This window comes from Phoca vitulina, unplaced genomic scaffold (assembly GCF_004348235.1).
Source record: "Phoca vitulina isolate PV1807 unplaced genomic scaffold, GSC_HSeal_1.0 scaffold1, whole genome shotgun sequence".
Lineage (NCBI taxonomy): Eukaryota > Metazoa > Chordata > Mammalia > Carnivora > Phocidae > Phoca > Phoca vitulina.
Genome location: NW_022589704.1, coordinates 31,729,440 through 31,757,219, shown reverse-complemented (window position 1 = coordinate 31,757,219; position 27,780 = coordinate 31,729,440). Strand labels below are relative to the sequence as shown.

The window sequence follows — 27,780 nt, the reverse complement described above, 5'->3', positions numbered from 1 at the left end:
CAATTTCCCTCACACTTTGGGCTCCTCGGGGAGGAGGGGCTGGAGCCCTGGCCCACCATTAGCACAATGATCCTCAGGCTGCTTCTGGCTCTCAACTTCTTCCCCTCAATTCAAGTAACAGGTAAACATTTTTGATTTCTTTCCTCCTCTCGGTTTTTCTTTCCAAGTCTTCGGTTGGCTTAGCTCATCTTAAATTTCAGATGACTTATGAAATGTGGACATTTGAAATGTAGTTTTGCTCTAACATGGCAGCCTGTTATTAAGAAATTCACTGATTCTCAGTCTACAGTATAGTATTTTAACAAATATTCTTTGGAATTAAATAAGATTTATTTAGCTATTAATTGATAGTGTCCCAGGAAGCTATAAAAATTATGCTTTTTAAAAAACTTTAAGACAACAGCTATAAGTAGGTTGGTTCTGAAAGTTCTGGATTTAGACTGACAGGATTCATATCGCCAATCCATTTCTTACTAGCTAAGCTTAGACTAGTATGTGAGCTTTCTAAGCCTCAGTTTTCTTCTCTATAAATTGGAGATGGTAATAACCTTATCTCAAGGTCATTGGGGGGATAAAATGAAATAATCTGTGTGAAATGCTTAGTACAGTCAGAGCTTGGCTTGCAAGATGAATGTTAGTTGTAGTTACGATGTCTACTCAAATTGAATTGAGTGTGTCAAAATGAATTTTGGAGTAATTACAGAAGGCGGCACAATACAAATGCCAATAAATTACTTTCTTTTTCAATTGGCTGAAATCTGTTATCTTAGGTTAAAATCCCTTAAGTTCTAAATGATGATGAGGAGGACACACCTAACACCATTATAAAGGAACTCCATTTCAGATGAAGAGACCAAGGGGTAGGGATGTTAATTTGTCCAAGGATATACAGATATTAGTTATGGGAGGCAGGGTCTGAACCACCTTAATCTGACTCTTCAGCCTATGCCCTTGACCATGACATTATTCCACCTAATGTGATATGGTTTATAATTTCATAGCTCCAGATACATCCAGGGTTAAACCATCTTTGGAAAATCACCATTCCAAACAGAAAGACCTTGGTGCTTTGGTGGGCTGGAGACAGTGTTTGTTTAACTTGTTCTCAGAGTTAGAGAAGTGTCTCACTTGACTCAAGATTTGTACTGATTAATGAGCACATTTAAATAAGAATAATAAGAAAATCTTCAATTTTCTTTCTCATTTATTTTGGGGTGTGTGGAGACTGCATTATTTGCTATTATTCTTAACATCATGTGCATGGGCTCCAAAGGATGTAATTTCCCAACCTGCACAAGTGAAATAGTTACATATACACCCATCTATTTTCTTGCCTTCTGTGCCAGTGAGCACATTCACAAACTGCGTGTATTTATAAAAAGTACCCATTCAATGAAAGACATAAGCTGGTGAGCTAGGTTATGCCCCAGTAATTTATTTTTAAAGATATTTAAATTTCTTAATTGATTACACAGTAAAGGATAGACAGAGTAGGCAGAAAAGAAAGAGAAGCTCATTATCACAGAAACTATTTAAGTATTTGTACACAGAATACTTTCCTGATGTGCTCTGTGGACATCCACCTGTCATTAGCTCACTGAATCTCTTTTGAAGATGTTTTTGTAAGACGCAAAGTTTTATATTTTTCCTTTAGAACTTTTATTGAAAGGGAGGTAGCTAAAAACCCTGCTAAGGATACACACATGTGGGACCTTTGTTTTCTATTTTGAGATACATCTATATTGTGAATGCCAACTCACCCCCATAACAACTTTTAAGATTTGGTGCTGAGTGGCCATCTAATGAAGTAGGAAAGGGGTAAAGAAGGCAATTTTGAAATGCTTCTCTCAGTAAGAAAACTTGAGATAAAATAACTACAACATACAAAAAATGCATGATCCATTCTAATCAATGGTGTAAAACCTGCCATATGCTCTTTGTCTCTCTGTATTTGCCCTCCATGAAGAAATTATAGATAAGGTAAAATTCTCTGGTCACAGTGTAATTGTCCTTCCTAGCATTAAGAGAGATTTCTGGTATGTCTGTGTTGAGGTGTGTGTGTGTGTGTGTGTGTGTGTGTGTGTATAGGAAGAACAGTGTTACACTGTATGTTAACTAACTGGAATTTAAATTAAAACTTTTTTGAAAAAGAAAAATAAAAAGGAAGAACAGTCCTTTTTCCCACTAATTTAAAAATTCTAACTCACTGGCTTGCAACAAAGCTTAAAATAATGCTTATTCTATGAAGTTTCAACCTAACCTGAGTCTTCATGATTTTAATGATGCTGTAGAAAGATTTTTATGGCTAATTTAGACAGGTGTAATTTAGGAAGCATGAGGAAATGTTCACTTAGACAATTCCTTTACTAAAGTTACATGTTTCCTACGAGATTTGAGTAATTGTGCAGTTGAGATCCACAAATTGAGAGGATTTTGTTGGATTTTCAGATATGAGTCCAGCTTAGAACTGTAGTTCTTTGAAAGGGAACCAGTTTGTGATTGATAATAGAAGGAGTGTGCATATAATGGACAGCATTGTTCATAGATTTTTCAGCCCATATTGGTTATTTTTCAGCAAGGCTAATCATCCAGTATGAAGATAAAAATCAGGACAATGCCACTTATTTTTCCACGAGAGGATTTTTCATTTCTCCCCAAACCTCAGCAAATAAACTGTCAAAATGGCCAGTTCGAGCGTGATTGATTTCTCCAATGCTCTGCATTTCCCTTGGCGTGCACTTCTTTTTCTGAGAGAGGCACAGAAGGCAGGAAGATGGTTGGCATTTAATAAAAACTCATCAGCAAAGCAAGGTAATTAAAGACTTCATTTTTAGTTCAGCAAACGCCCCCTTTGAGGTAGTTGTTCATAACGGCAAGTAATTGACCTCTTACAGGGGAGCGTTGCCGTGAGTCTGGGCTTAGGAAAGTAAGAGAGAGAGAGAGAGATGAGCATTGAAAAGGCAATATAATCAGCAGATTGCCGTATCTGCTGCAATGACATCCACTGCACGGGAGACTGGTCGGTTTTTTTGACTGTTAAAAAATCAGCTGGATGTTTTGTTATCTGAAGTAAATTCGATGGGCATTTCAAATGTATAGACATGGTTTAAGACAGGATATTACTTTCTATTTTTTTTAAAGGCAAGAACTTTTATAGCAAGGACCGTAAAATCAATATCAATATATCAATATCAAGAAATAGAATGAGTCATTTTCACAGACTGATTAGAAAGAGAAATGAATCTGTGATCGTAACTCTGAAGCTCTCACATTAAAACTTTTTTATGGGTGGGGGGTGGGAGTCTCATTGTCTTTTCTTAAGACTTAGACTGTCCTCCCTTTTATTATTTTTACTTTTTTTAAAGATTTTATTTATTTATTTGAGACACAGAGATAGATAGATAGAGAGAGAGCAGGAGCGGGGGAGAGGGAGAAGCAGGCCCCCTGGTGAGCCAGGAGCCCGATGAGGGGCTCGATCCCAGGACCCTGGGACCACGACCTGAGCCAAAGGCTGACGCTTAACCATCTGAGCCCCCCAGGCGCCCCCTGTCCTCCCTTTTAATGTCTTCATTCTATTTTCATGAGTGGACAAATGCCACACGCCACATGACTACCATTCAGCTTTTACCATGTGTGGATATTTTCCTTCAAGTATTTCCCGTAGGCAGGGTGCTGACATTTACAAAATGAAAAGTTTTAGGCCACCAATACCCTAGAAGAAAATTCTGTTTGTGGTTTATCATCTCTAAAACAATAGCTCTTTATTAACTAGTATAGGCATCGATAAGGAGACACGATTGCAAACTTTCTTGTCTACAAATCAGAGGGCAAGCCATATTTCAAAGCACATTATTTTGCAGCAGGTCACTGAAAAGGATAAAATCTTTCATTTTTCCCTTTCATCTTGGTTAAATTTTTGCTTGCCTTTTTCTTCAAGAAATTTGTTACTTATGGAACTTTAAAGAGGCCGGTACTGTTCTTCTCAGTAGATGGTTTAGCTGAACTTCTGGAAAAAATGACATCTGGGTGGTTTTGTGACTGACTGACGGGGTCTCTGGTTTTTGAAGCCGTGTTAAGGAATCTGTGTCTCTTTTATGGTGATTTCTTGCCTCTTTTGGTCTTAACATGGCGTAGTCATAAAAAAAAAAAATGGTACCCAGTGCTCTCAGACTGAGAACTGTTGCATGAGAATGGGTCCCCGAAGCTGGAGGGAAGGTAACCCAGGCTCCATGGAGAAGTGTTTGCAAAGCAGCTGTCTAACTTCTTGCTTGTTACTCTCATTTTGATGACACTGAACATCAGAAGAGAGGAGCACTGGATGGGGTCAAGGGCTACTTGGTCATTTGTTAAAGGATGTGAACAAGAGAGTTTAGACTTCTTTGGCCTAGGTAGTTCAATATTAAGGTCATAGGCATCTTGACTGAGTCTGTGTGTCACCATGCGGGTTTCGTGTGTTTATGTTTTCGGTGCTGGATGAAAACCTGCACTGTGGTGGAGAATTTCTTAACTTTGAGCTGCAACTTTATCTCTGCATCACCATTACCATCATCTTTTTCATTTGTCATCATCTTCATTATCTGTGGGACTCTGGTTGCCAAGGTAACTGTGTTAATGATTCCTGATGGTGTCAGAAATGTCACCCACTCATAGTTCACTCTGACCTCTGATCTAATCAGGGGCCCTTTTCTGCAGTAACTAAGTGAACTTCGTGGCTCACAATTCACCACGTAATGTATTGATTACGGCAGGAATTCCTGTTCATCACCCACTCATTCATACAAGAATCTGCATTATTGACATGTCTTACATTGTAACAGTGACATAGATCCCCTTGTTAGGAACGTAGGTGGGTGTTTGTTTGTTTGTTTGTTTGTTTGTTTTTTTACACTTGCTGAGAAGGTAGAGGGTTGTGCTTTTCATTGCTTAGGGATACTTTACAGATGATGAAGTGTCGGAACATTGCTGTGGCTGTGTCTGCGGCTTCCATGTAACCTGATGACTTTCTTTGATATTGAACACTAACACTACTACTACTAAGGCTACGTAATTTCAGACCATCTTTAGGAATATTGGGTCCAGGAGGGTACCATTTCTGATCCACAGACTCTGTCCCATAGACATTGGGTGAAAATGGGCACACATGAGAAGAATGTTTCCTTTTACTGAAGCTTCCCAGGGGGACTAAAACAGGGTGTTACTAGGTTACTGTTCTCTAAAATACTGGGTTCCTGTTTTATAAATTGCCTCCTTCTTCTTACACTTTAGCAAGACAGGTCTTCATTCATGTGCTCATTTGATAGGTATTTATTAACATCTTCTAGGTGCTATTCTAGGTTCTATGACTGATACAAAAACCCAATTTGAGCTTCAAAGAAGTAAAAACGAGAATTGTGAGATCTTTCTAGAATTTTTTTCTTTCAGTTTAGCATCATTGTGAATGATTCTCTGTAGTAATTTATTTTATGGCAAACAGTTATAAGCAGCAGCATCCATAGAACTGGTGAGTTCAACCACAGACATTTAGAGATGGGCAAGAACTTAGGTATCTCTCAAGCTATTGAAAAGGAGGTTGTGTTGACAGCTCCTTGAGGATGCTAATAGAAAGGTGATTTTGCAATGTTTCCCGGCATGTTTTGGATGATCTAAGGCTGAACCCCTCTTGCTTACCCAATCAACCTTCTTTCACACCCTAATATAAGATCCTCAAACCCCAAATTGCAGCTTTCTTCACAGTCTCACCTCCCTGCCCTCTGCGTTTATGACCTTTCTGATGTTATAGCCCTCCTGGAATTCCCTCTCTCCCCCTTTTCACCTATCCAAATCCTACTCATCTTTCACTTTATGACTACAGTACAAGACTCACCTCTTTTGAGGAAGCTCTCTCTGGGTATTCAGTCTTTATTATGGATTTGTAAGAGGAGTTCCAATGGGAGTATAACTCAATCTAACGAAGATCTGTTAAACCTCTGTTATATTTTAATCTCAATTGGAGTCTGAAGGAATATAAAAAGAGGAAAAGAAGTATAAGGACTGACTTGTGTAATTAACCAAGTTATCTCTGCTTCCACAGACTTTTTGATCCAGTTGAGAAGACCATACATGACACGATATAGCAGCGGGAAACAGATAACTAACTCTTGGCTACTTCCCTTGCTCTTTCATGGCTTAATGACTTTGCATACATTATGCTTGTAATCTGAAATGTCCCCTACACTTCTCACTTGAAGAAGCCTTCTCCAAGACCCTAAATGGCAAAGTGAGGGACTTCCTTCCTTCTCAGGGTTCCCAAAATTGTTATTGTGCATTGATGCATCTGTTTTTCCCCCCAGACTGTGAGCTCTTTGCAGGCAGGATTATGTCTTATTCATCATTAGGACTTCACAGCACAGTGAAGTTATAACTTATTCCAGCACAGTGCTGGAAGCACTATAGGTGTTTAACAAATATTTGTTGAAGAAGGAAATGAATGAGTTAGTACTAAAATGAGGAAGCATAACATCAATATTCTGGTAAGATTAATATGGAATAGTAAGCATTTATGGGAATTGAACTGGACATTAAAGCTAGATATGATTTGAATGGATGATGTTATTAATAATAATTGCTAGCTAATACATATTTTGCACTTACAATGTGCCAGGCACTGTTCTCCCTGGCTTTCCCTATATTAAATCACGTATTCTTCTCTGAAATCCTTTGAAATGGTTGCTATGATTATCTTATCTGTAAGAGGAAACTGAACGGTGGAGCAAATAGAGCAACTTGCCTAGGGTCACACAGCTAGTAAGTGAGTAAATCCAGACACCTGCTCCAGGATTCATATTCTTACCAATTCCATGTTACTTCAGGAGGGAGAAGCAATACAAGTAAAGAAATTAAACCAGGAATATTGTTCTGTGTTCTTGGCCAGAACTGAATGTGTGGAGGCGTGGAAAGGTAGGGTAGAATCAGGTCAAACCAAGGACTGAACACTGATACCCCAAGTTCGGACTTCATTTTCAAGGCATTGTGATGCAGCTGGAAGCTGTTGGAAGCAGGATGGTCTAGAATGTATAGAGACTAATGGCAAGGAGATCACGTTGTAACACTCTGCCACTTTGCCAGGAGGAGGGGTAGTAGATTAGAATTTGGGTAGCAAATGTGGGAACAGCAAGAAGTAACTATTTTGAAGGATGCTTGAAAAGTAAAATTCCAGGATGTAGTGCTTGGTTTGTGAAAGAGAGGGATCAAGAATGATGTCAAGGTTTTTGGCTTAATAGAGGAATGGTGGTATTACCACCTGAAATCAAGATGTTGTGCAACTGAGTTTTGGGGCAAAATAATGTTTAGTTTTAGACACATTGAATTTGAAGTAAAGGCTTGAAATGGCAGAAAAATGTCCAGTATAAACCTGAAGCTATGGGATCTGGGTAGAAGAAAATATCTAGGAATCCTCATCTTAGGAGTAAGGCTGATGTCATGGAAATGGATGGCTAGTAGAAATGAGAGAGTATAACTGTAGAAAAGCAGAGAGTTGAACTGAATCTGGAAAATTGCTCTGGTTAGGAGTCAGCTAAAGAGATGATGAACCAGTGAAGGAGACAGAATGTGTTTAGAGAGATAAGAGGAGAAAGAGCCTTGATAGAACATCACTAAAGCCAAAGGAGGAAAGAATTTCAAAAAGAGACAGTGCTTAATGGCATTAATTATATAAGGGAAGAAGTGATTAGTGGCCTGGGAAGGCTATTGGTTTTGACTCAAAGCAGGCCAGTTGAGACTTTTGAGCTTAGACAGAATGGTGGGGAAAGAAGATAAGACTTCAAAAGGTCAAGAAAAAGTGGAGAACAGAATAGAGACAGCAGAAAGAGAGGAAATTGCTAGGTAAAGTGAAGATAGTTAGGAACTTCTATCACCTATAATGTTCACCATTTCTTGTATGTAATAAGTATTTACAAACTGAGTGACTTTATTATGTTTGAGATGTGGGAGGAATTCCAAGTGCTGTTCTTGAGTGAGTGTGTGTGTGTGTGTGTGTGTGTGTGTGTGTGTGTCTAGTGTTGAAGGGGTGGAGGGGAGAGAGGGCCATTAGGAAATAAAAGAGGAGGAGGGAGAAAAATAAAGAACAGAGGCAGTTTTCACCAGGAGATGGGGAGAGAGATTTGGAGCACAGAGGATGGGAGTATTAGAGAGAGGAGGACAAATCTCTAAGAAGAATGGGAAGGAAGAGAAGAGATTTATAGGGGCAGAGATATAATGTTAGGATGGAGCAGGGGTAGATGAGTGATTACATGCTGGCATCTGATATTAAAAAGTTTTATTTAAAGTTATATATATTTCATTCTCTCAGAACAGGCTTTAGTATTAAACCTATATCAACAAGGGCCACTGGATAATACGTACCTTGACTTTGAAGACTTAGCCCATCTCTATTTTAAATTTGCTTGAGCCTTCAAAAATGTACAATATGGCTTGGCTTGGCCTCAGCTCATGGCTGAAACAAGAGGGTCACAGGTTCAGATCAATCCTGCCCAAAATCATGGGCAGGGCTCTAGTTTCCAGTCAGGAAAGCTAATCTCAGGATCTCCCTGTGTTTTTTGGATCAAGGGTATTGCTGCTTGCCCTTGGCTTTGGAGAGGCCATGTCTGTTTTTCTACCCCCAATTCCCTCCCCCCCCCTTTTTTCCCCAACTTAAAAGCTAAAGTCACTGATTTCTCAAGGTAGGGGGGATGTGATTAGGAGTTTTAGTCTGTTGAAATGTGACAAAACTTTTCTAGGCCTTCTTTTCCTCGTCTGATATGTGAGGGGGTTGGACTTGAAGACATCTCAGGTCTGTTTATGGTTTAAAAATGCTTCTTATGTGGAATAAAAATGCTGACTTTTATCAGTTTTAACAAGACAATTCAAGTTGTCTCAAGTTTTCAAACTTCCAAGTCATGACATTTGCCTAGAAGATTCTGTATGTGTCAAGGTGGCCCTGAGCAGGCTCTTTGGAGATGTAAGATTGAATTATTGTCATACTGTTTATGTAGAAAGCTATAAAGCCCCAGTTACTTACTATTTGGATTACAGGTGACCTTTTAGGGTAATAAAATTGGATATTTGGGAGTGGTTTGGCAGCTTTCATATAAGGTGCTCTGCCTTGTTGGTCTCTTAGATTATCCTTCTAGCATTAGGGGCTGAGAGGACAATTGTAGACCTTTGAATTGTAGGGGCTGGGTCACATCACACCCATTGACATTGCTCTGTGTTTAGGAAGTTTCAGTTCTAGAGTGCTTACACCCTGCATTGCTGGACAGTGTCTCTGAGCATTAGGGATGGATGAGAATACAGGCAATGGCTTTAGGCAGGTTTAATATTAACTGTCATCCTAATACAGATGACGTTCTGAAATACACATCTATCTTTGACTTTTTTGAGTTCTAGTCCAACACACCTAACTCCTGGACCTTTCCTTCGGGATGCCTTACACACCCCTCAAACCCAGTGTGTCAAAAACTGAACCCAACAGCTTTTCTCCAAACAAATGTTCTCTCTCTACTTGCTTAATTTTGTCAACAATGCCTCTGCTTTCATCCTCACCCAGCCCACAAACTGTCATTTCTGATTCTTGTTCACCATCAGTGAGCACAACCAAGTACCCATTCCTCGTCTGTCCTTTCCATCCCAGCTACCTCCTCTGCACCTCAGGCACTGTGAGCTCACATCAAAGCTATTGCAACAGCCTCCCCATTGGTCTCTGCCTCCGCTCTACCCTCTCTCTAGTGAGTGCACTCTGCACTACTGTGCTAACCTTCCCCAAGGGGCACTTACCACCCTATTCTCAACTCAGGTGTCTTCAATGTCTCCTGTTGCATTCCTAGTAAAATCCATGTGCCTTTTCTCGGCATTAAAAGCTCTTCATGATTGGTATCAGCTGTCTTTACCTATTTCCCCTTTATGTAAATGGAATGCTCTGCTTGTCCCCAATAAACTTTTATACTAAAAGCTATTTCCGGGGCGCCTGGGTGGCTCAGCTGGTTAAGCAACTGTCTTCAGCTCAGGTCATGATCCTGGAGTCCCGGGATCGAGTCCCACACTGGGCTCCCTGCTCGGCGGGGGGTCTGCTTCTCCCTCTGATCCTCTTCCCTCTCGTGCTCTCTGTCTCTCATTCTCTCTCTCTCAAATAAATAAATAAAATCTTAAAAAAAAAAAAAAAAGCTATTTCCTTCATCTTAGCCTGTCTAAATTTGCCCCCGACTGCATGGCCCAGCTAAAGGCCAATTTGTCTGCATAAAAGCCTCCAAAATCATCTTGTCTGGAAACAAGGCCTCTTTTATATGACTGTTGTGACAAGGCTCATGGACCATACATGGCTTTGGAGTATAGCAAATTGTGTACTTACCTTAGGATTTCACCTAGAAGAAAGAGGCTGTGTCTTTTACATCTTCCATCTCCCAAGAACCTAGTACATTTGGTTCTATTATTTATTTACTGGATAAATGCATGACTTTGTCATGGCAGAAGTCAGAATACCAAAGAATTTTCCAACACATGGAAATTTCTTTTCAGAAAGTATTCATTGATCATTCTGGTAATTTTTCTATCCATAATTAATGACTAGGTACTCAATTGGGACTTTGGGTACTGAACTACTTGATCTCTGAGTTACTTTCTGACAGTTGCATGAAGCACAATAGTTTTTTAAAAGGACAAGAACAGATGTCCTCTACACTACAGTATCTTCCTCTGGACAAACATAGATGAGGATGAAACATGGAGCTCAGAATGGTGCTTGTTGAGTAAATATATTAATTAAGTTTCCATTTCTATTTTTATTGCTATCTATAATCATTTGCATTTGTTTGAACTAAGGTCTCTAGATTTTGAATAAAAATCACCCTTTCGATAAGAATAAATGTGCTTGTTCGAACTGATAGTTGTACACAGTCTTGGGCAGGTTTGGTCCCATGGTCTATTTCTCTGAACAAAGTCATTGCATCTGTTGTGGTGGCCTCCTCTACACGATTCCCTTTCCTTCTGGCTCTGGAAACCTCATCCTGCTCATGCCCTTTTAGACCTAAGGGTGGTCATAACTCTGCTGCCATGAGCTACAGTTTCTAGCATTTGCCTTGTGGTTCCACACCCTTGCCAACAGTCCTTTTATAAATACACCTTCCTCCTATTGCCCAATTTTGAGTGTGCCATTTGTTTTCTGCTGGGATCCTGAATGAGACCACATATATGTATATACCACATGCTTTTTCAAAGCCCTTTTTTGGGAGGGGTGCTTTCCTTAAATCTTTATTCCTTGTGAAATTGGGGAGAGTTTCAAGATGACAGCCATTAGAAAACTAGATGGAATGACCACAAAGTTATTTTGAAAATGTAATGTGTGTTACTTCCCCCCCTCCCCATTTTATCATTAATTTCAGAGAGTCTGGAGCCATTTAAGGTATGCTAGGCCATTCATAGCTTTGTTTTTATCTTCCTATTAGCTCAAAGAAGATGGTGAAAGTCTGATGAGGGTTTTGTACTCCTCTTTCTCACATCTGTATGAGGCCGAGCCACCAGCCAGAGTTACCAGAGCCACAGACAGAGGAAAGAGCCACTTTCCTCCCAGAAACACAATTGGTCTCACAGGTTCCTGAGCAAACACTGGATTGGCCTGTGAGCAAGCCTGCCCCTTATGGAGCCCAGAAAGGAGCAAGTGGTCAGATGGCCACGTGTTGAAGGGTATCCTAGGCTTGAACAGGAAATGTACTCAGAGGAAAGTTACAGTAACTTCACCAGCTCTGTGGTCAGGAGGGAGGTGCTCTATGCCAAGGAAACCAGCGTCACCTTCACAGTGTGTTCGCAAACACTGCAGGGCAAGATGGTTGAAAATAGAAAGCTTTCATTTTCTCTGGTTACTGCCTGACATGTTAAATTCTGTTCAGTCAGAATTTTAAAAAAGGAAACGACGTGATTAGGATCTTACAATCCGATTTTTAAGCTGCAAAAGGAACTGATTGTGATGCAGAGATGGAACCCAGTAAAGTTCTTAAGAGGTTCGGAAAGAAAGTCACATTGCTAATTAAAGACCTATCATATCTCCTTTTACTGCTTCCTTAATGTCTCAATGCAAATGTCAGTCTTGGGTGTTGTCTACTCCACTCTCTGGTTCACTAACCTCTAGGTGCCTTTCTGTTTCTCTATGGTGCTATGATAGAGAAAAGGAAAGATGGCATATCATAAATTAAATGTGATAAATATATGTGATTCACAAAGGTCCTGAGGTTAAGAATTTGCCCAATGAGGTTTAGACTGAAAAGTGACTTTATGTACTGACTAATGTTCATGTTCAAAGTGTTCTGTACACACTTGGGCAAGCTGAAATAGAAGAGCTGAGATGGCATAATTGCTGGTTGTGGATCTGAAATAATTTATAAGAGGCATTTCATGTGATGATATTGTCTGTAGGCCTTATCTGGGATCCATTTATAACCTTCAGGAAGTCTCTGAAATCATAAGCAAAAGTTTTGTACACATGCATTACAGCCAAAGAAATTTTGGAAACATAGTTTTTGTAAATACGACCATGAAATCAAGTGTATCTGCTGACTACACAAAGTTGGTTTTCTGAATAGAACATTCATGATTTCAAACATTATTCCTAGAAACATAAATAAATAACCTTAGCTCTTCCATTATTTGTGTGGCCTTGCTTAAAAAAAATTACTTTTTTTGTTTTCTGCTGTCTCTGCTATAAAATAAGGTTTTGGCTTAGGTCACCTCCAAGGTTCCTTCCAGCTGAACACTTTTTGTAGGATGGTACTCCAGCAAAATGGTGGAGAAAATCGAATTTTAACTTAGTTTTGTCCTGATTCCACTCCATTTACTCCCCTACTCAATGGTATTTTCCTAACTCTCTCTTCTAATACCATCCCATTATCTGTCCAACTTTGAGAAGATCTACAATCAATCACTGAGATTGTGTTGAAATTTTGATGCAACCTAACAGAGGGAAAGAATAATAGATTAGAAATGAAGCATGAGCCAAGTTATAAAGGTCACTTGTCCTATAAACTTGGGCAACTTGTTTGACCTCTTTAACCTCAGTTTCCCCATCTGTGAAATGGGCATAAAGATGACTGTCCTATTTATTTACTTCACAGGTTAATATGGAATTCATATGACATAAAATAGGAAAAACACTTTGTAGCCCTATTAATGTAGGCCACAATTACTAACTTAAGTCAATGTTTTTTCCACATTACCTTTTAGGCTTCATCTTCTTTTGAAATCCAAGCATTAATAGAGTTGGTGAGGAGGGTCCTTTCAGGGGCAGGGTTCCTTCTCTGGTGCTTGGAACCACACCTGAGAGATGGTTATCCATTCCACCTGTGCAGAGAGTTGATTATTAAAATAGTAATTGACCCATTTACAACAGGCAAAAAGGGAAAGTTTTTTTGTAACCAAATATCATGGAAGTACAAGTAACTTCCAATTTTCTAAAAGTCAACTGTATCACAAGATTCACAGATTATCTGTGGGAAATCTTTTAGCTCTCACTGCCTTACTTATAGGGAGCAGATAAGTACCTTTTCACCTCAAATCTTACTCTTCATGTTGCCTGTTGTTAAGGAGTTGTGAGGGAAAGAGGTTTGAGGTTACAGCTTCCTGTCTCCACACCTTTAGCTGATTTAGCTGCTAGGAAAGGCTTTGAAAGCGAAGCACTAAATTCATCATCAAAACAACTTGTTAATTCAGTTAGAGAAATGTCAGTCAAGCGAATCTTTTGATACCAGAAGCAAATACAAGTGATGGACTGACAATGTTTCTCTTTGAATGCTGTAGGTTTGACCTAGGTGGACTTGCCTGACTACTTACAAGAAGGAAAACCAAATATCCACAGGGAAAGGCTAGGTCTGCTAAGACCAAATTAACCTGAGAAGGGTGCTCTTCAGTCCTAGTATGAAAGGACTCAAGTACAAGTTAGTATAGGGAAGCTAAATATTTCTCTAGTGTCTTCTGAGTCTGGGTATATTCTTAAATTTTACAATGTGTTCTTAAATTATTTGAAGTCCTGTGGATTCCCTGAAACTCAGAGAACCAAAAATACATTTCAAAGCCAAATATCATTTGATTTTTCCATTACTGGTAGCTGTGACTTATCAACGTTAATACTCCACTCCAATAGAGTAAAGTGTGCAATTTCACAATGCTCCATTTTAAGAAAAAAATAAGTATTGTGTCTACCATAAGTTATAATGACCACATATATTCAATATCATTTAGAGAAATTGGTAATCTTTTTCTCCCACCAAAAGTGAATTTCTTTCATTTAGTGTGTCTTCAAAGCAGATGTAGATTTTGAAGTCCTATGAGATGGTTTCTCACTTAGGCTTCTCTATATGATTGACATGAACCAAGGTGGGACCAAGGGCTATCAGGATATAAATGTTGAAAACAAGAAGTTCTACCAGCCAGTCCTTAACTTGGGTTGAACCCAAGGAGACCATTGCCACACACTAGCACATATTTGGCAAACCACTTCAAGCATAGCACCTAGCTTTAAAATTATGTGTTGACATGGAAGACAGAAAAAAGTAAACATTGACAAATACATTGGACGTCTCTTTTCATCAAATGGTCATGTAATCAATATTTTTCAAGCTCTTTCCCAACAAATTTTAGTAAAAGGAGTCACACAAAAAAGGACTTTTCTTTCCCCTTTGCAGTTGTTGGATGTGCCATCAACCAGGAGAATACTGAATATGTAACAGCCAGTCACGACCCTGAGATCTTGGATTGCTCCTCTCTGAGAGATTGCTCAATTTGTAGTGCTGAGGTAGAATGGGTTCAGAGAAATCCCCTTAACCAGGCTGAGGTTTGAATTTGGAGGCCCCATGGATGAACAGAAGGAAAGTCTATCTTCTAGTTATCTCACTATATTATGCTTTGTGAAGGAAAAACAGATTCGGGAGAGAAAGACCACCACTTCTCCCCTGTGAGAACAGAAAACAGTGAACTAAGCTCCAAGGAGTCAACTGTGTTCCCAGGAACTTTTGAGGTAACTCGTATACTCTTTGCAGTGGTCTCTTAGGCTGGAAGAATGTCTTTTTTATAGCCCAGATGTCTAAACGTCACCTCAGTTTCTCATAATGAGTGAAGAAGAGAAGTAGGCAAAAGAAAAACAGGATTACTTACTGGTTGGTGTGTATGGCCTGAGGATAATCATTTTTAACTCCTCCTTCTCCCTCCCTCACCACATCTAAGCCAATGCTGAGTTCTGCCAGTTTTAACCTGTAAATATTTCTTGAGCTCATCTACTTCTCTGTAATCCTAGTTCAGACCCTTATCACCTCTTGCCTAGGCTACTACGACTGGATCCTAACTGGTCTCCCTGTTTACATCCTCGTGCCCTTTAAATTTACCCTCCACCTTTTTACTAAAGTGGTATATATAAAATGAAATCACCTGTCTGCTTAAGATACTTCAATAGGTACTCATCACCAGCAGGAGAGCCCAAGCTGTGAACCATGCTTGTTTTGCCAGTCTTGTCTTTTACAAGTCATGTACCAGCAAAACGGAGACAGCTGTAATTCCCCACATCTGCCATACTTTTTTACCTCCTTATCTCCTCTGCATAGAATCTTCTTTTTCTCTCTTTGTCTTGTGTTCCCCGTAGGCCACTACCTCACACCCTCTTCTCCACCACACACTCTCCTACTTCACTTCACCCCTGACACAAAGACTCATCTTGCTAGGCTTTTACTTAATAAACTTGTTGAATACATGTATGCATACTTCCACACTCAGGTCCACAGTCACTTTCAGAAATCCTTAGCTGGTTCTCCAGTTGCCTGCAGAAATGCTGTGCAGATCACTGTGCCACTATTTTAAAAGCAGCTGTTTATGTATCTTTCTTTCCCACCAAACTGTAAGCTGCCCAAGGATAGAAACTGAGCCCTGTTCATCTTTGGGAAATAGATTTTTTCTCTTCTGTGTGCATCTTGGGAGGGTGTCACATTCTGAGTGATATCAGACATTCAGCAAACTACTGGACTATAGATGCTAGAGCTTCTTTTCCTTCTTCCGTCTCTTTCCCCTCTCTCCACCTCACTGTGGGTGCTGGGAAAAGGAAGCCAAACCTGGTCACCATCCAGGGTTTCTCTCCAGCTTTCCTTGGTTTTCCTGTTTATGCTCCCTTTTATTGCTCTAGCAAAGAAGTCCTATGCTCATTTTTTTCCTTATGTCAGCTCTCAAAGGCAGAGCAGGAAGAATTTGACTGCCCCTTAACACAGAATCCCAATAATTAGGAACAGAAACAATCCCCGGAGGGCTCAGTAAGCAGAAACACCAACGCCTGACCTGGACTCCTTGAAAAGCAGGGGGAGATGTTGGCATTTCTTGCTGGGTTTGGTTCTTTTAATCAGAACTGGACCAGTGATTCTTTCTAAGTAAAGAAAGAATAAAATCAAGCAAAATGAAATACAACAAAAAACAAGTTGAATTTCCCTATCATGACAGGTTGAAATTTTGGTTCCTTACATGTGTTTTTCAGTGCTTTTAGGGGGTGTTTGAATGAATGATAAATGAAGCTAATGTTATTGAGACACAAATTTTGAATAAGGATTTAATGAGATGGTAATCAGACCTAGCTGCTGATAACAATGACACAGTCAGATTACCACCTCTCACTTATTGATTATTTAATGAGATCCTGTCGTTCACACTGTAGTATACAAAGAAACATAACAGATTGTCCTTGCTCAAAGAAGACCTGGAAACTGGAAGTCTAGAGGAAATAAATACACACAAATCAAGAGCTCGAAGCATATGAAACAAGAGGTGTTCCACATGTAGAACCTGACCAAATGGCAAATGAGTGATACAGATAGTAATAATTTTGAGACCTGAGAAGGGAGAGACACTCTAGGCCATGAACTTAGTTGACAAAGTATGGAAAGAGGAATGCGCACACAGTACTTTGCTGGGATGTTAACTTAAAACAGTCCGGCTAATTGGGGAGATTGGGTTTGAGGAGATGAGGCTGGAAAAACCTGTGGAGGCCCTAGGAATTGAGGATAAGAAATGAGTTTTCAATTGTTAAATCACTGGTTCTCAAACTTGACTGCAAATTAGAATCTCCTGAGAAACTAAAAATATTGATGTCTGGGTCCTATACACAGAGATTCTGATTAAATTGGCTCAGGAATCAAAGGTTTTTAAAAACTGCAGCTGATTCTAATATGCTGTCAGCTTGAGAAATCTGTTACATGATCGTGATTTTCAACCCTCACTAAATATTAGAATCAAAGGGGGGAATTTTTATGACAATACTAAAGATGACCCACAGAATGGGAAAAATATATGCAAATCATATATCTGTTAAGGAACTTGCATCAAAAATATGTAAAGAACTCTGATAATTCAACAATAAAAAGGCAACCCAGTTAAGTGGGCAAATGATCTGAATACACATTTCTCTAAAAAGGATAGACAAATGCTTAAAAAGCACGTAGAAAATGCTCCACATCATCAGTCATTCGAGAAATGAGAAATGGGTATCAAACAACAATAAGATACTGTTTCATATCCACCGGAATGGCTCTAGTAACAAAAGTGAACAATAACAAGTGTTGGCAAGGAGGTGGAAATCAGAATCCTCAGACACTGCTGGTAGGAATGTAAAATAGTGCAGTTGCTTTGGAAAACAGTTTGTCAGCTCCTCAAAAAGTTAAACTGAGTTACCATATAACCTGCAATTCCACTCCAGGTATACACCCAAGAGAACTGAAAACATATGTCCACACAAAAATGTGCACATCAATGTTCATAGCAGCAGTATTCATAATAGCAAAAAAGTGAAAGCAAGTGATGAATGGAAAAACAAAATGTGTATATACATACAACAAGGTATTATTTGGCCATGAAAAGGAATGAAGTTCTGATAACATTTCACAACAGAGATGAACCTTGAAATCATGATGCTAAGTGAAAGAAGCCAGACAAAAAAGGCCATATATTGTATGAGCCCATTTATATGAAATGCCCAGAATAGACAAATCCACAGAGACAGAAAATAGTTCAGTGGTTGCCAGGAGCTAGAGGGAAGGAGGAATGAGGAGTGGTTGCTAATGGGTATGGGATTTCTGTTTGGGGGCAATAAAAATACAATATTCTGGAATTGGAGAGTGGCCATCCATTTGCAATTTGTGAATTTAATAAAAAACTACTGCCAGAGGGAAGGAAGGGGGGGGGATGGGCAAAATGGGTGAAAGGGGGTGGGAGATACGGCTTCCACTTGTGAAATGAGTAAGACATGGGAATGAATGGTACGGCATAGAGAATACACTCAATGGTATTGTAACATGGTTGTGTGGTGACAGATGGTAGCTACCCAGTGGTGAGCATAGCGTAACTATAAAGTTGTTGACTCCCTATGTGGTGCATTGTGTGTCAACTATACTCAAAGAGAACAAAATAAAACCCAACCACTGAATTGTATACTTTAAAAGGGTGAACTTAAAAAGAAAGAGTGGCTTTATGGTACATGAATTATATTTCAATAAGTTGTGTAAAAAAATGAGAAGAAACAATACAAATCCCTTCTCCAATCCAGCATAGATTAATTAAATCAGAATTTCTGGAAATGGGACCTGGACATAGGTTTTTTTTTTTTTTTTTTAAGTTCTTGATGTACAGCCAGAGTTGAGAACAATGCAGGTGACGAAAAACTGCTAGTAACTTAGTTCTATGCATCTTCCTTTTTCCCAAAGCAAAAACAAAACACCTGACACGTGAATGTAAATCCAGGTTAAATTGGAGGTTTTATTTTAATAGATTTTTATTTTATTTGGCTCTTCAGTATGGGTGTTGCTTCAAAAAACCTTTTTTAAAAAAATGCAAATAGGTAGACAATTATTAGCATAACCCAAAATAACAGCAATTTTTTTTTTTTTGGTCTGTATTAAATTTTGAGTCAGAGACACAAAGCCATTCACTGTTTTCAAGAAATTCATTGTTTTAGAGTAAAGGAAAATTTAGAGAAGTTTGCGAAGTTGATTCTTAGTGGTTAAGTGGTCTATTTCTCAGGTGGTTGTAGTTTACTTGGGTTTTTAGTCGTAGTTTTGCTCACCATCTATTCAGCGATTTTAGACAAATCATCTAATATTTCTGGGCCTCATACAGTCATTTTAAAAAAAGGAATATATTGTCATGTGCCAGGCAATGGGGATACAGTGGTAAACAAGATGGAATAGATGTGTTCTCTTCCTCGTGTAGCTTATAATACCTAGCTTCAGGTTCTTTGCTTTAAAAGTGAAGAGACTGAACTAGGTGGTCTCCAGATTCTTTGATCATTTACTGGAATAGCATAGAGGTAGAGAAATGGAATAGAGGCAGAGCTCTTGTACACCTCTTCCATCTCCTGTGATTTAAGGGAATGATTATGTGAAGTTCTTGAGAAGGCTCCTGTCAGAATTTGCTATGGAAGGTAAGTTCAACTCTTTGGGTTATGTCTTCTCTTACTTTTTATCCTACTCTTGGAATCGTCAACAAACAAAGTCCAAATGTTTCAAAACATTTTAATTCCTTCACAAAAGCCTGTATCACAACTTAAAGCCAGATCTATTTGTGTATCCATGTCAGGTGTTAAAAAGCCATTTCCAAGGATCCCACTCAATCAAGAAGATACACAATTATGCACGATTAACATCTTTGGAATCTTAGCACAGATTCAAAAATTCCAGATGCATAGCTATGGTGCTCAGTGCCAACAGAAGGCCACATTCTGCCCTCCAAGTGAAAACATGCTCCATCGTTCCATTCAAAGGAGGATGAAAATAATATCAAAATGCAAACTTTTAAACTCTCAGTATAATTATCTTCCAAAGAGCTCCTGCATCTTCATCTGCCAAGAGAAAGCCTTTGCTGGAGATCTGTTTATTTTGTTAATTAATTTGTCTTGATTTCAGGAAAAAAAAGTTCTCACGCCCTTGTTCTAAGCAAATGATTTTTCCTTCTTCAGAAAACAAGATTTTGGTGAAGCAGTTGCCCAGGCTTGTGGTATACAACAATGAGGTCAACCTGAGCTGCAAGTATACCCACAACCTCTTCTCAAAGGAGTTCCGGGCATCCCTTTATAAGGGAGTAGATAGTGCTGTGGAAGTCTGTGTTGTGAATGGAAATTACTCTCATCAGCCTCAGTTCTACTCAAGTACAGGATTCGATTGTGATGGGAAATTGGGCAACGAAACAGTGACATTCTACCTCCGGAAGTTGTTTGTTAACCAAACGGATATTTACTTCTGCAAAATTGAGGTCATGTATCCACCTCCTTACATAGACAATGAGAAGAGCAATGGGACCATTATCCATGTGAAAGGTAACACACAACTCTACCAGTGCACTGCTCTAAAGTAATGGCTTTCAATGGCAGTCTTGAAAACTAGGTCATGATCAGTGGTGGGGTTGGATAAATCCCAGAGAGGAAGTCTACACATTCTACACTAGTGATATTTTGCATATTTTGATCCCTTTCCCATTCTTCTATAATGTTCAGAAGGAAAGAAATGTACTCAAGTGCCACTTCCATGTTGTTTAACCCGCTCTGTTCTATTTTTCAGAGAAACATCTTTGTCCAGCGCAGCCGACTCCTGAATCTTCTAAGCCATTTTGGGTACTGGTGGTGGTTGGTGGAGTCCTAGTTTTCTATAGCTTGCTAGTAACAGTGGCTCTTTGTGCTTGCTGGGTAAGAGAAGCAACACTGCTTTTGTGTAACTTTTCCACTGCACGTGTAATCTGAACATGTTCAAGAATTTTGCCCATGTGGTTCATTTTCTGTTTAACATGTGGTTGTTATTATTATTGCTGTTATTTCCCTGCTAGGTTTGGGTAGGTTCTCTTTAGGCCTGTTCAACTTTATCTGAGATGAAAATCTAATGTGAATTCAATTTTCCAGACGGCACTAATTAGGTGGCCAGGCAGAATAAGAAGCTAAATGGGTAAATTGGGGGTGGGGTGGGGGGTGGGAGTCTTAGGGCCAGTTACTTTTCTTCTTCCCGTTTTGCAATATCATAATGATGTATACAATAGTTTTAATATATACATATGTATAAAAATCTAAGCAACTTGGGAATCTAGGCACTGAAACCAATGAACAATTTTGGTTCAGGGTCAAAAATTGTGAGAAATTTGGCTACTGAAATTATGCATTCAAACCTAGCAAAGAAACTAGGTCTGTTTATCTGAGTCATATTTTTATCTCCTCTGAAGCAGTTGAATTTTGTGAGGCCAAGTATGGTTGCTGTCATTATGAAACCATAATGGGAGTTAGACTTTTCTGAGCTCTCAGCACTGAATTAGAGTTTACCAATTTGTGCAAATGTTCATGTCATGAACCTGGTGTATTTTTCTTTACCTTCTTCAAAGTTGAAATTTTGAAACCATCTTGATGACCATATCCACCGTTAAGATGGTACTCCCTTGCCAACGATCTTTCCCTTACTCAGAAATCTCCCTTTCTCATGTACACAGTGTGAGACAGAATATCTCCTGCATTGATTCCACGTTGTCTTTGCATTTTTTACTATAAGTTAGATGCATGTATGAGTCATTTCTTCAATAAGAAATGTATGCTCCTCAAGGATAAAGGACCATTTCTCTTGATATTCACCATCCATCTGGTATTAAGCATATTTAATTCTTAATGAGTGCTTATCAAATTGATGAATTGATAACCCTCATAAAGGCCAAACTAAGGACTTAAATGAACATATCTTTAAGGCATATTCTTTTTTTTTTTCTTAAAGATTTTATTTATTTGACAGAGAGAGACAGCGAGAGCAGGAACACAAGCAGGGGGAGTGGGAGAGGGAGAAGCAGGCTCTCCGCTGAGCAGGGAGCCCGACGTGGGACTCGATCCCAGGACCCTGGGATCATGACTTGAGCCGAAGGCAGACGCTTAACTGACTGAGCCACCCAGGCGCCCTTTAAGGCATATTCTACACATTTAACTAAGCCATATATGGGTCAGTGATTTCTGGAACCCACACCAGGTGAAACTGTCCTATTTACTAAAGACCTGGTGCTGGGGGGGCGGGGGTAGAGGTGAGGAGGGCAGCCTTGGGTTCACAGTCATGTAAATGATAGATCCAGCCTGGGATTCTTTTATTTTACTTTTTTAGAAGATTTATTTATTTGAGAGAGAAAGAGCGTGAGTGTGCGAGTGCGGGGAGGAGCAGAGGGAGAGAATTCTCAAGCAGACTCCCTGCTGAGCACCGGAGATGGGGCTCGATCTCATGACCCATGAGATCATGACCTGAACTGACACCAAGAGTCCGATGCTTAACTGACTGAGGCATCCAGGTGTCCTGCCTGAGATCCTTTTAAACTCTGTTGGCCTATTTCCAAAGTTTGCCTCTCGATCTTTCCCCACATGCTTCTAACATTTTGGAAGACTCTAGGGGCAGATAGACATTTGTTAGGCTGCCTGTTGCCTAATCTGTCCCTTCTGTAGGGTAGGGAACAAAGTGGCTGTTTATTCCTGGAAATCTTTTATACTAGATAGCAACTTGATATTTACCTGTCTTGCCTCTTCCAAGTTGCTCAACCCTGGGAGCCTTTTATGTAGAGAAATATTGCTTAAATTCTTCCTCTGATGTCAGTTGAGTCCCTCATCTTTCTGGATCTTGGGGTCTTCATACAAGATACCTTCCCACTTTGAACCTCTGTGGTGTTTGCCAGTGATTTTAGAATTTAGAATCTTAGTCCTTATTTTTATCCCTTGGGAATTTCAACTTCTTAATCTAAAATATAGGTGTGGTGGCTTTATGGGTCCACTTCCAGGACAGGGGCTCCCTTGTAATATGCTGACCTAGGGCAGTGTAATTTACCAGCTTTCCAGGAATTCATTTTGGGAAAAGTACTTTAACTTTCAGTGGCCAGAAGGGTACTGCTCATCATTTAAAACTTATTGTAAATACACATTAGAATATCAGTTACTATAATCAGGCACTAATTTGCTCAGTGACGGGAATCACCCAGAGGAACAAAAGCCACTTCTCATTTTCAGTGAATTTAAACAGTTCACTTTCAACTTGGAAACATCATAGATACCATGGGTTTTTCTTTGGTAGTACTACTTGCTTTGTCTTGAGAAAACTTAACTTTGGTCTTACTCTGTTTCATAAGTTCCCTGTGAATTAGGAAGAGCCAGTGGTTGGCATGATCTTATCTTCTGTGGCCTCTTATAGTCAATTAGGTTGTCCAGTAAGAACCCTTTGGTTTGCATCTCAACCTAGGTCTTTGTACTCTCTGCCCAAAAGGGTGTGAAATAAATATATGTCTATATTTCATAAGATAACATCGCATTTTTCCCCTTGGCTCATCTTTTCTTGCTGCTATTACCGTTTAAGCCACCAGCACCTTGTTGAGCAAGGCAGCCAGGCCATCAGGGATCCCTAGAGGTTAGCCATTTCCTGGGTCCTATTCCGGGAGCCTATTTTTGGCTGGTCAGCACTATGCCTTGGTGTGAGCTGTTGTTCTCCGGAACTCCCTGAGGGCTTATGATGAGCTACCACAGGCGGTTGTAGGCTGAGTGTGTTCCTGGGAGCAGCTGCACATTCTAGCCCAGCTTTTGACCTGTTGCTGGCATTTGAATAAATAAAGTGCTCCCCTGTGCCAGGCTGCTGCCGAACAGCACCTGTTACTGTCACTCAATCCTCCACTCACTCAGCTGAGCTGGTAAACCTATTCTCTTTCTTAGTCTAAAGGAGCCTTTTCGAAAACATGATCTTCTCCACTATCAGTCACAATGTGGGGAACGTGGACAGTGTGTGGATAGGTGGTATCTGCCTTTAAATTCAGTGTGCTCTTGAAGGCTGTGCCTTGAAGTGAATTGTGTCTTGTTGCTGCTTCCAGGAAACAGGCGGGTGAGGGTGGGGGTGGAGGAAGGGCAAAAGAGGAGTGGTCCTGAAATCCCACATCTTTAGCAGACATAGTAGAATGGGGAAGGGGCAGAATAGAGGACCCAGTCACACAGACACATAAGGCGAGTCCTCTCCACACACATAGGCAGGTGCACACGGACACTGTGGGTTCTGGATCATGTTCCCAGCCGTGCATGTGTCATTTCCATCCCACTGTTGGGTTTACAGCTTAGTGGACTAAATCCACCATCTGAAAACAGCATGAGGGGAAGCATGGGAGCTGAATGAGCAGATCTTTCAGAGTCTTTGGGCAACCCGGGGAGCCTCAGACCCAAGACATCTTCATTATTGGGGCTTCTCTACCAGCTATAGTTGTATTTCGGTGTCCGGAGGCAAAGACTGCCATTTGGGAGTCTGGCAAGGGAAGTCCTCAGAGCTGGAGTAAGTACTAAAATGCTTGCCAGGGTATCAGCAGCAGCTTTCCACATTTATTTGGGGGCAGAAGTTTCTCCTGCCCTGGCATAACCCTGTGCCCAAGAGAACTCTAGTCCTTATTTATAGAAAGGATGTAGAGCCACGATGTTTGAAGAGAAACTTCCCTCACCCACTGTGTTTCCATGGCTACCTCTCTTGAATGAATCTCCCAGTTATGTCTGTTTAATGCTGTCCTCTTCTTAGTTTCAGCTGGATTATCCATCCATCATTCAAATCCCAAATGACCAAAGCTGAATTTGTAACCTTCTCTTACAAATCTACTTCTCCTACTGTCCTGCCTTATATCTATGGATGGAACAGCCTCCTTCCAGTCTCCCAGGCTCAAATTATCGGTCATCTCTGGGGATGAGCAAGAAGGGAGGGTCAAGCAATCCAACAATATTCATTCTAAATTTGGTCCCATATTTTTTATCCATTACTTCCTTTTCATTCCATTCCTTTTCATGATCAGACTTCTTAGATCAGGATTTCTCAGTCTTGGCACTATTGACATTTTGGGCTGGGTAGGTCTTTGTTGATGGGGACTGCCCTGTGCACCATAGGGTGTTTAGCAGCATCTCTGGCCTCTACCCACTCGATGCCATAACATTCTTCCCAGTTGTGACAACACAAAATGCCTTCAGACATTGTCAAATGTCCCCTGGGACAAGGGAAAGGGAGCTGGTGGGGTCAAGGAGGAGACTTAGGAAGTCTTGGGCAACTGTATATATGGCCGTGGCACTCACTGAAATAGAAACACCGGGAGAGGACCAGACTTCAGGGGAGGATCTGAGTTTCGTTTTGGACATGTTGAGTTTGAAGTAACTTTGAGGTCTCATCCAGAGGTATAAATTTGGGTGAATAGGTGGTAATTGAAGCTGCAAATGGGGATGAGTTTGCCTAGAGAGAATGGAGTGAATAGAGGAGAAGGCCTGCGAGGAGCTCTAACACTGAACGGCTACTTAGAGAAGGGTGAGCTTGCAAATGAGGCAGTGAAGGAGTAGCCAGAAAGGTAGGATGAAAACCAGTATGGTACCATCTCACGGAAGGCAAAGTGGAACAGTGTCTCAAAAAGGCGAGAGTAATCATTAATAGAGAATGTTGCTGAGAATTCAAAAGATGAGGACTGAAAACATGTTAGTTGGATTTAGTAATGTGGAGACCAGTGTTTTTCAAGCCTTTCTTTAACACTTGCTCATGTTCATTTGACAAGGAAGGTGTGAAGGGCTCAGGGAGGACTGCATGAAAATAAGGCCAGGGCAAAAGTCACCTGCTCACTTACCTGTTCAAGGGTTCATGTCATTCACGTGGCATGTATCTACTTATGCATCAGGCCAAGTGTCAAGAAATAGACATTTTTTTTCCTTCATAAAGGGAATTCTGAATTCAGAAACCTGGGTAGCTATTTTTTAGAATTTTTATGGGTCTTTTATCAAGCATGTAAAATTTACCATCACATTGGTTCAGGAAAGATGCTCCTAAACTCCAGTCAAAACTATGCTAAGATTCATGGTGCGTGTAACTCTTGCTCTGGGTTTAGTATTGTCCCTGCTTCCCTCACCCCTGATAGAAATTCATCCAGAAGGAGCTGAATCTCAGGAACAGAGATTGAGTGACACTATTGTCTTTATGGAAACGTACATACACGTCAGAGAATACGAACGTAACTAGCTGTCTTGAACTATACCTCTCCACTAATTTGGACTCCAGAGCTAGGAATTTACGATTATTTCAGACTCTAGAGGGGTGAAAGTCCTCTTGGATTAATGATGGAAAAATGGCTTGTTAAGCAAATGACAGATGTAAGAAGATTGCAGTGGGGATGCTTAACCTTTTCAAAGGAGGAAGGGCCTTCAAGAGTATTTACATATCAACAGTGGATATGTTAATTAGATAACGCTTTCAGAATTCAAATGACTGCATTGAGGGTAATATGGGTACATTATCTAAAATACTTTCTTTGATTCAGATTTTGCATGTTAATTTAGAAGAGTTCCAAGTAGTTAGGTTTGATTAGGCACTAGCCAGGTCCAAGGTACTCAATGAATTCAGGGGTATTCAGCTTCATTTGACAGTCTATGTTCTGAGTAGTTGCTCCCCCAAGTCTTAGAACTCCTCCCACTATATGTCCCTCTGTTCCCTGACCCCCTTCACAGTGACACTTCTCTTTTCTGCAGATGAAGAATAAGAGGAGCAGGATCCTTCAGAGTGACTACATGAACATGACCCCGCGGAGGCCCGGGCCCGCCCGAAGGCACTACCAGCCCTATGCCCCAGCTCGCGACTTTGCAGCATACCGCTCCTGACACGGACGCCTATCCAGATGCGAGCCGGCTGGCAGCTCTTCACCTGCCCAACACAACTGCTCTGGATAGGAAAAACCCGCCTCGTCTTCAGCCGGCCACGGGCTCCTTTTATGGGCTCTTACTAAGCTCCTGATGCCAATTTTTCTTGAATGACTAGGCCAAATAACATTATTTTGAGACTCTGAAGTGCAGTTAAAGAATATTACTGTGGCAGGCTCTATCTTGTCGTGCCATGACCCAAATTCCAACTTGCCGTGTATTTATTGACTTAAGAGGTTGCAGTAGAAAACAAAAAAGCTGTGGATTCTGTTAACCTTGAAATCTGCTTTCTATTTCACTCCTTTCTCACTCACCTGAACATTGTGGTCAAGTGAAGTGTGATATGGAAGGACTCTTTAGATGGAGAAGAAGGGCTAGAAACTCATTCCTTTTGGTTAAATGGGGGTTAGGGTAGGAATAGGTTAGAGTGGGGGAGAGGGGAGGGAGACTTACACGTTTGAAAAATCATTAAAACACTGTCTCTCATTCATGAAATGAGCCACTTAGTTCCTATTTAATACTGTTTTAGTTTAGAAAGATATAGACATTTTTTTTTTTTAATGAACTCTGGTCATATTTAGTCATTTTGACCAATGGAATTCCTTTGAAGCATTTTGAGGCAAACAGTCTCGCTCTCCTTACTCCTTATGATGGGAATTCAATGTAGTATTCACAGTATAATTTGAAAAGAATAAAATAGTCCTCCCATACCAAGGATGTGTCAGGAAATGAAGGGTTACTTCTTTGGCAGATCATTCCAGTCAAATCATATAGGGGGCTTCTCTGTTCCCTCTATTTCAGGTTTGGCTGGTTGGTCTCTTTGTCGTCCATGTGGACACTGAAAGTGCATCCAGAGCACTGATGATACTGTGAAAATGGGGTGTGGGTGTTCATGAGGGCATGGGGATGAGTCCCAAGAAACTTCTTCTGGAGGAGGAGAATAGAAGGGAAACATGCGACTCTTGCCAATGTACTGAGGCGGGGGCCAACATTTGGTGGAAGATTTCCAGAAGACAGAAGGAGACATGGCGAGAGTTCCTTTACAGCGACTTTATATACTTTAGGGCTCAGAGCTCCAGAACTCTGTG

General features: G+C 40.3%; 1 protein-coding gene across 1 annotated transcript; it reads left to right on the top strand.

The window, feature by feature from the left end:
• CD28 (CD28 molecule) lies at positions 1-26,966 on the top strand. Its single transcript, XM_032415412.1, has 4 exons — positions 1-121; positions 19,973-20,329; positions 20,571-20,695; positions 26,525-26,966. The coding sequence occupies exons 1-4, from the start codon at positions 67-69 to the stop codon at positions 26,651-26,653; spliced, it is 666 nt and encodes a 221-aa protein (XP_032271303.1). The 5' UTR covers positions 1-66; the 3' UTR covers positions 26,654-26,966.
• The last annotated feature ends 814 nt before the right edge of the window (positions 26,967-27,780 follow it).

Coding starts and splice junctions, on each gene's coding strand:
- CD28 (XM_032415412.1), top strand. CDS start 67: ATGATCCTCAGGCTGCTTCTGGCTCTCAACTTCTTCCCCTCAATTCAA. Junction 20,330..20,570: donor GACCATTATCCATGTGAAAG/GTAACACACAAC, acceptor TCTATTTTTCAG/AGAAACATCTTTGTCCAGCG. Junction 20,696..26,524: donor TGGCTCTTTGTGCTTGCTGG/GTAAGAGAAGCA, acceptor TCTTTTCTGCAG/ATGAAGAATAAGAGGAGCAG.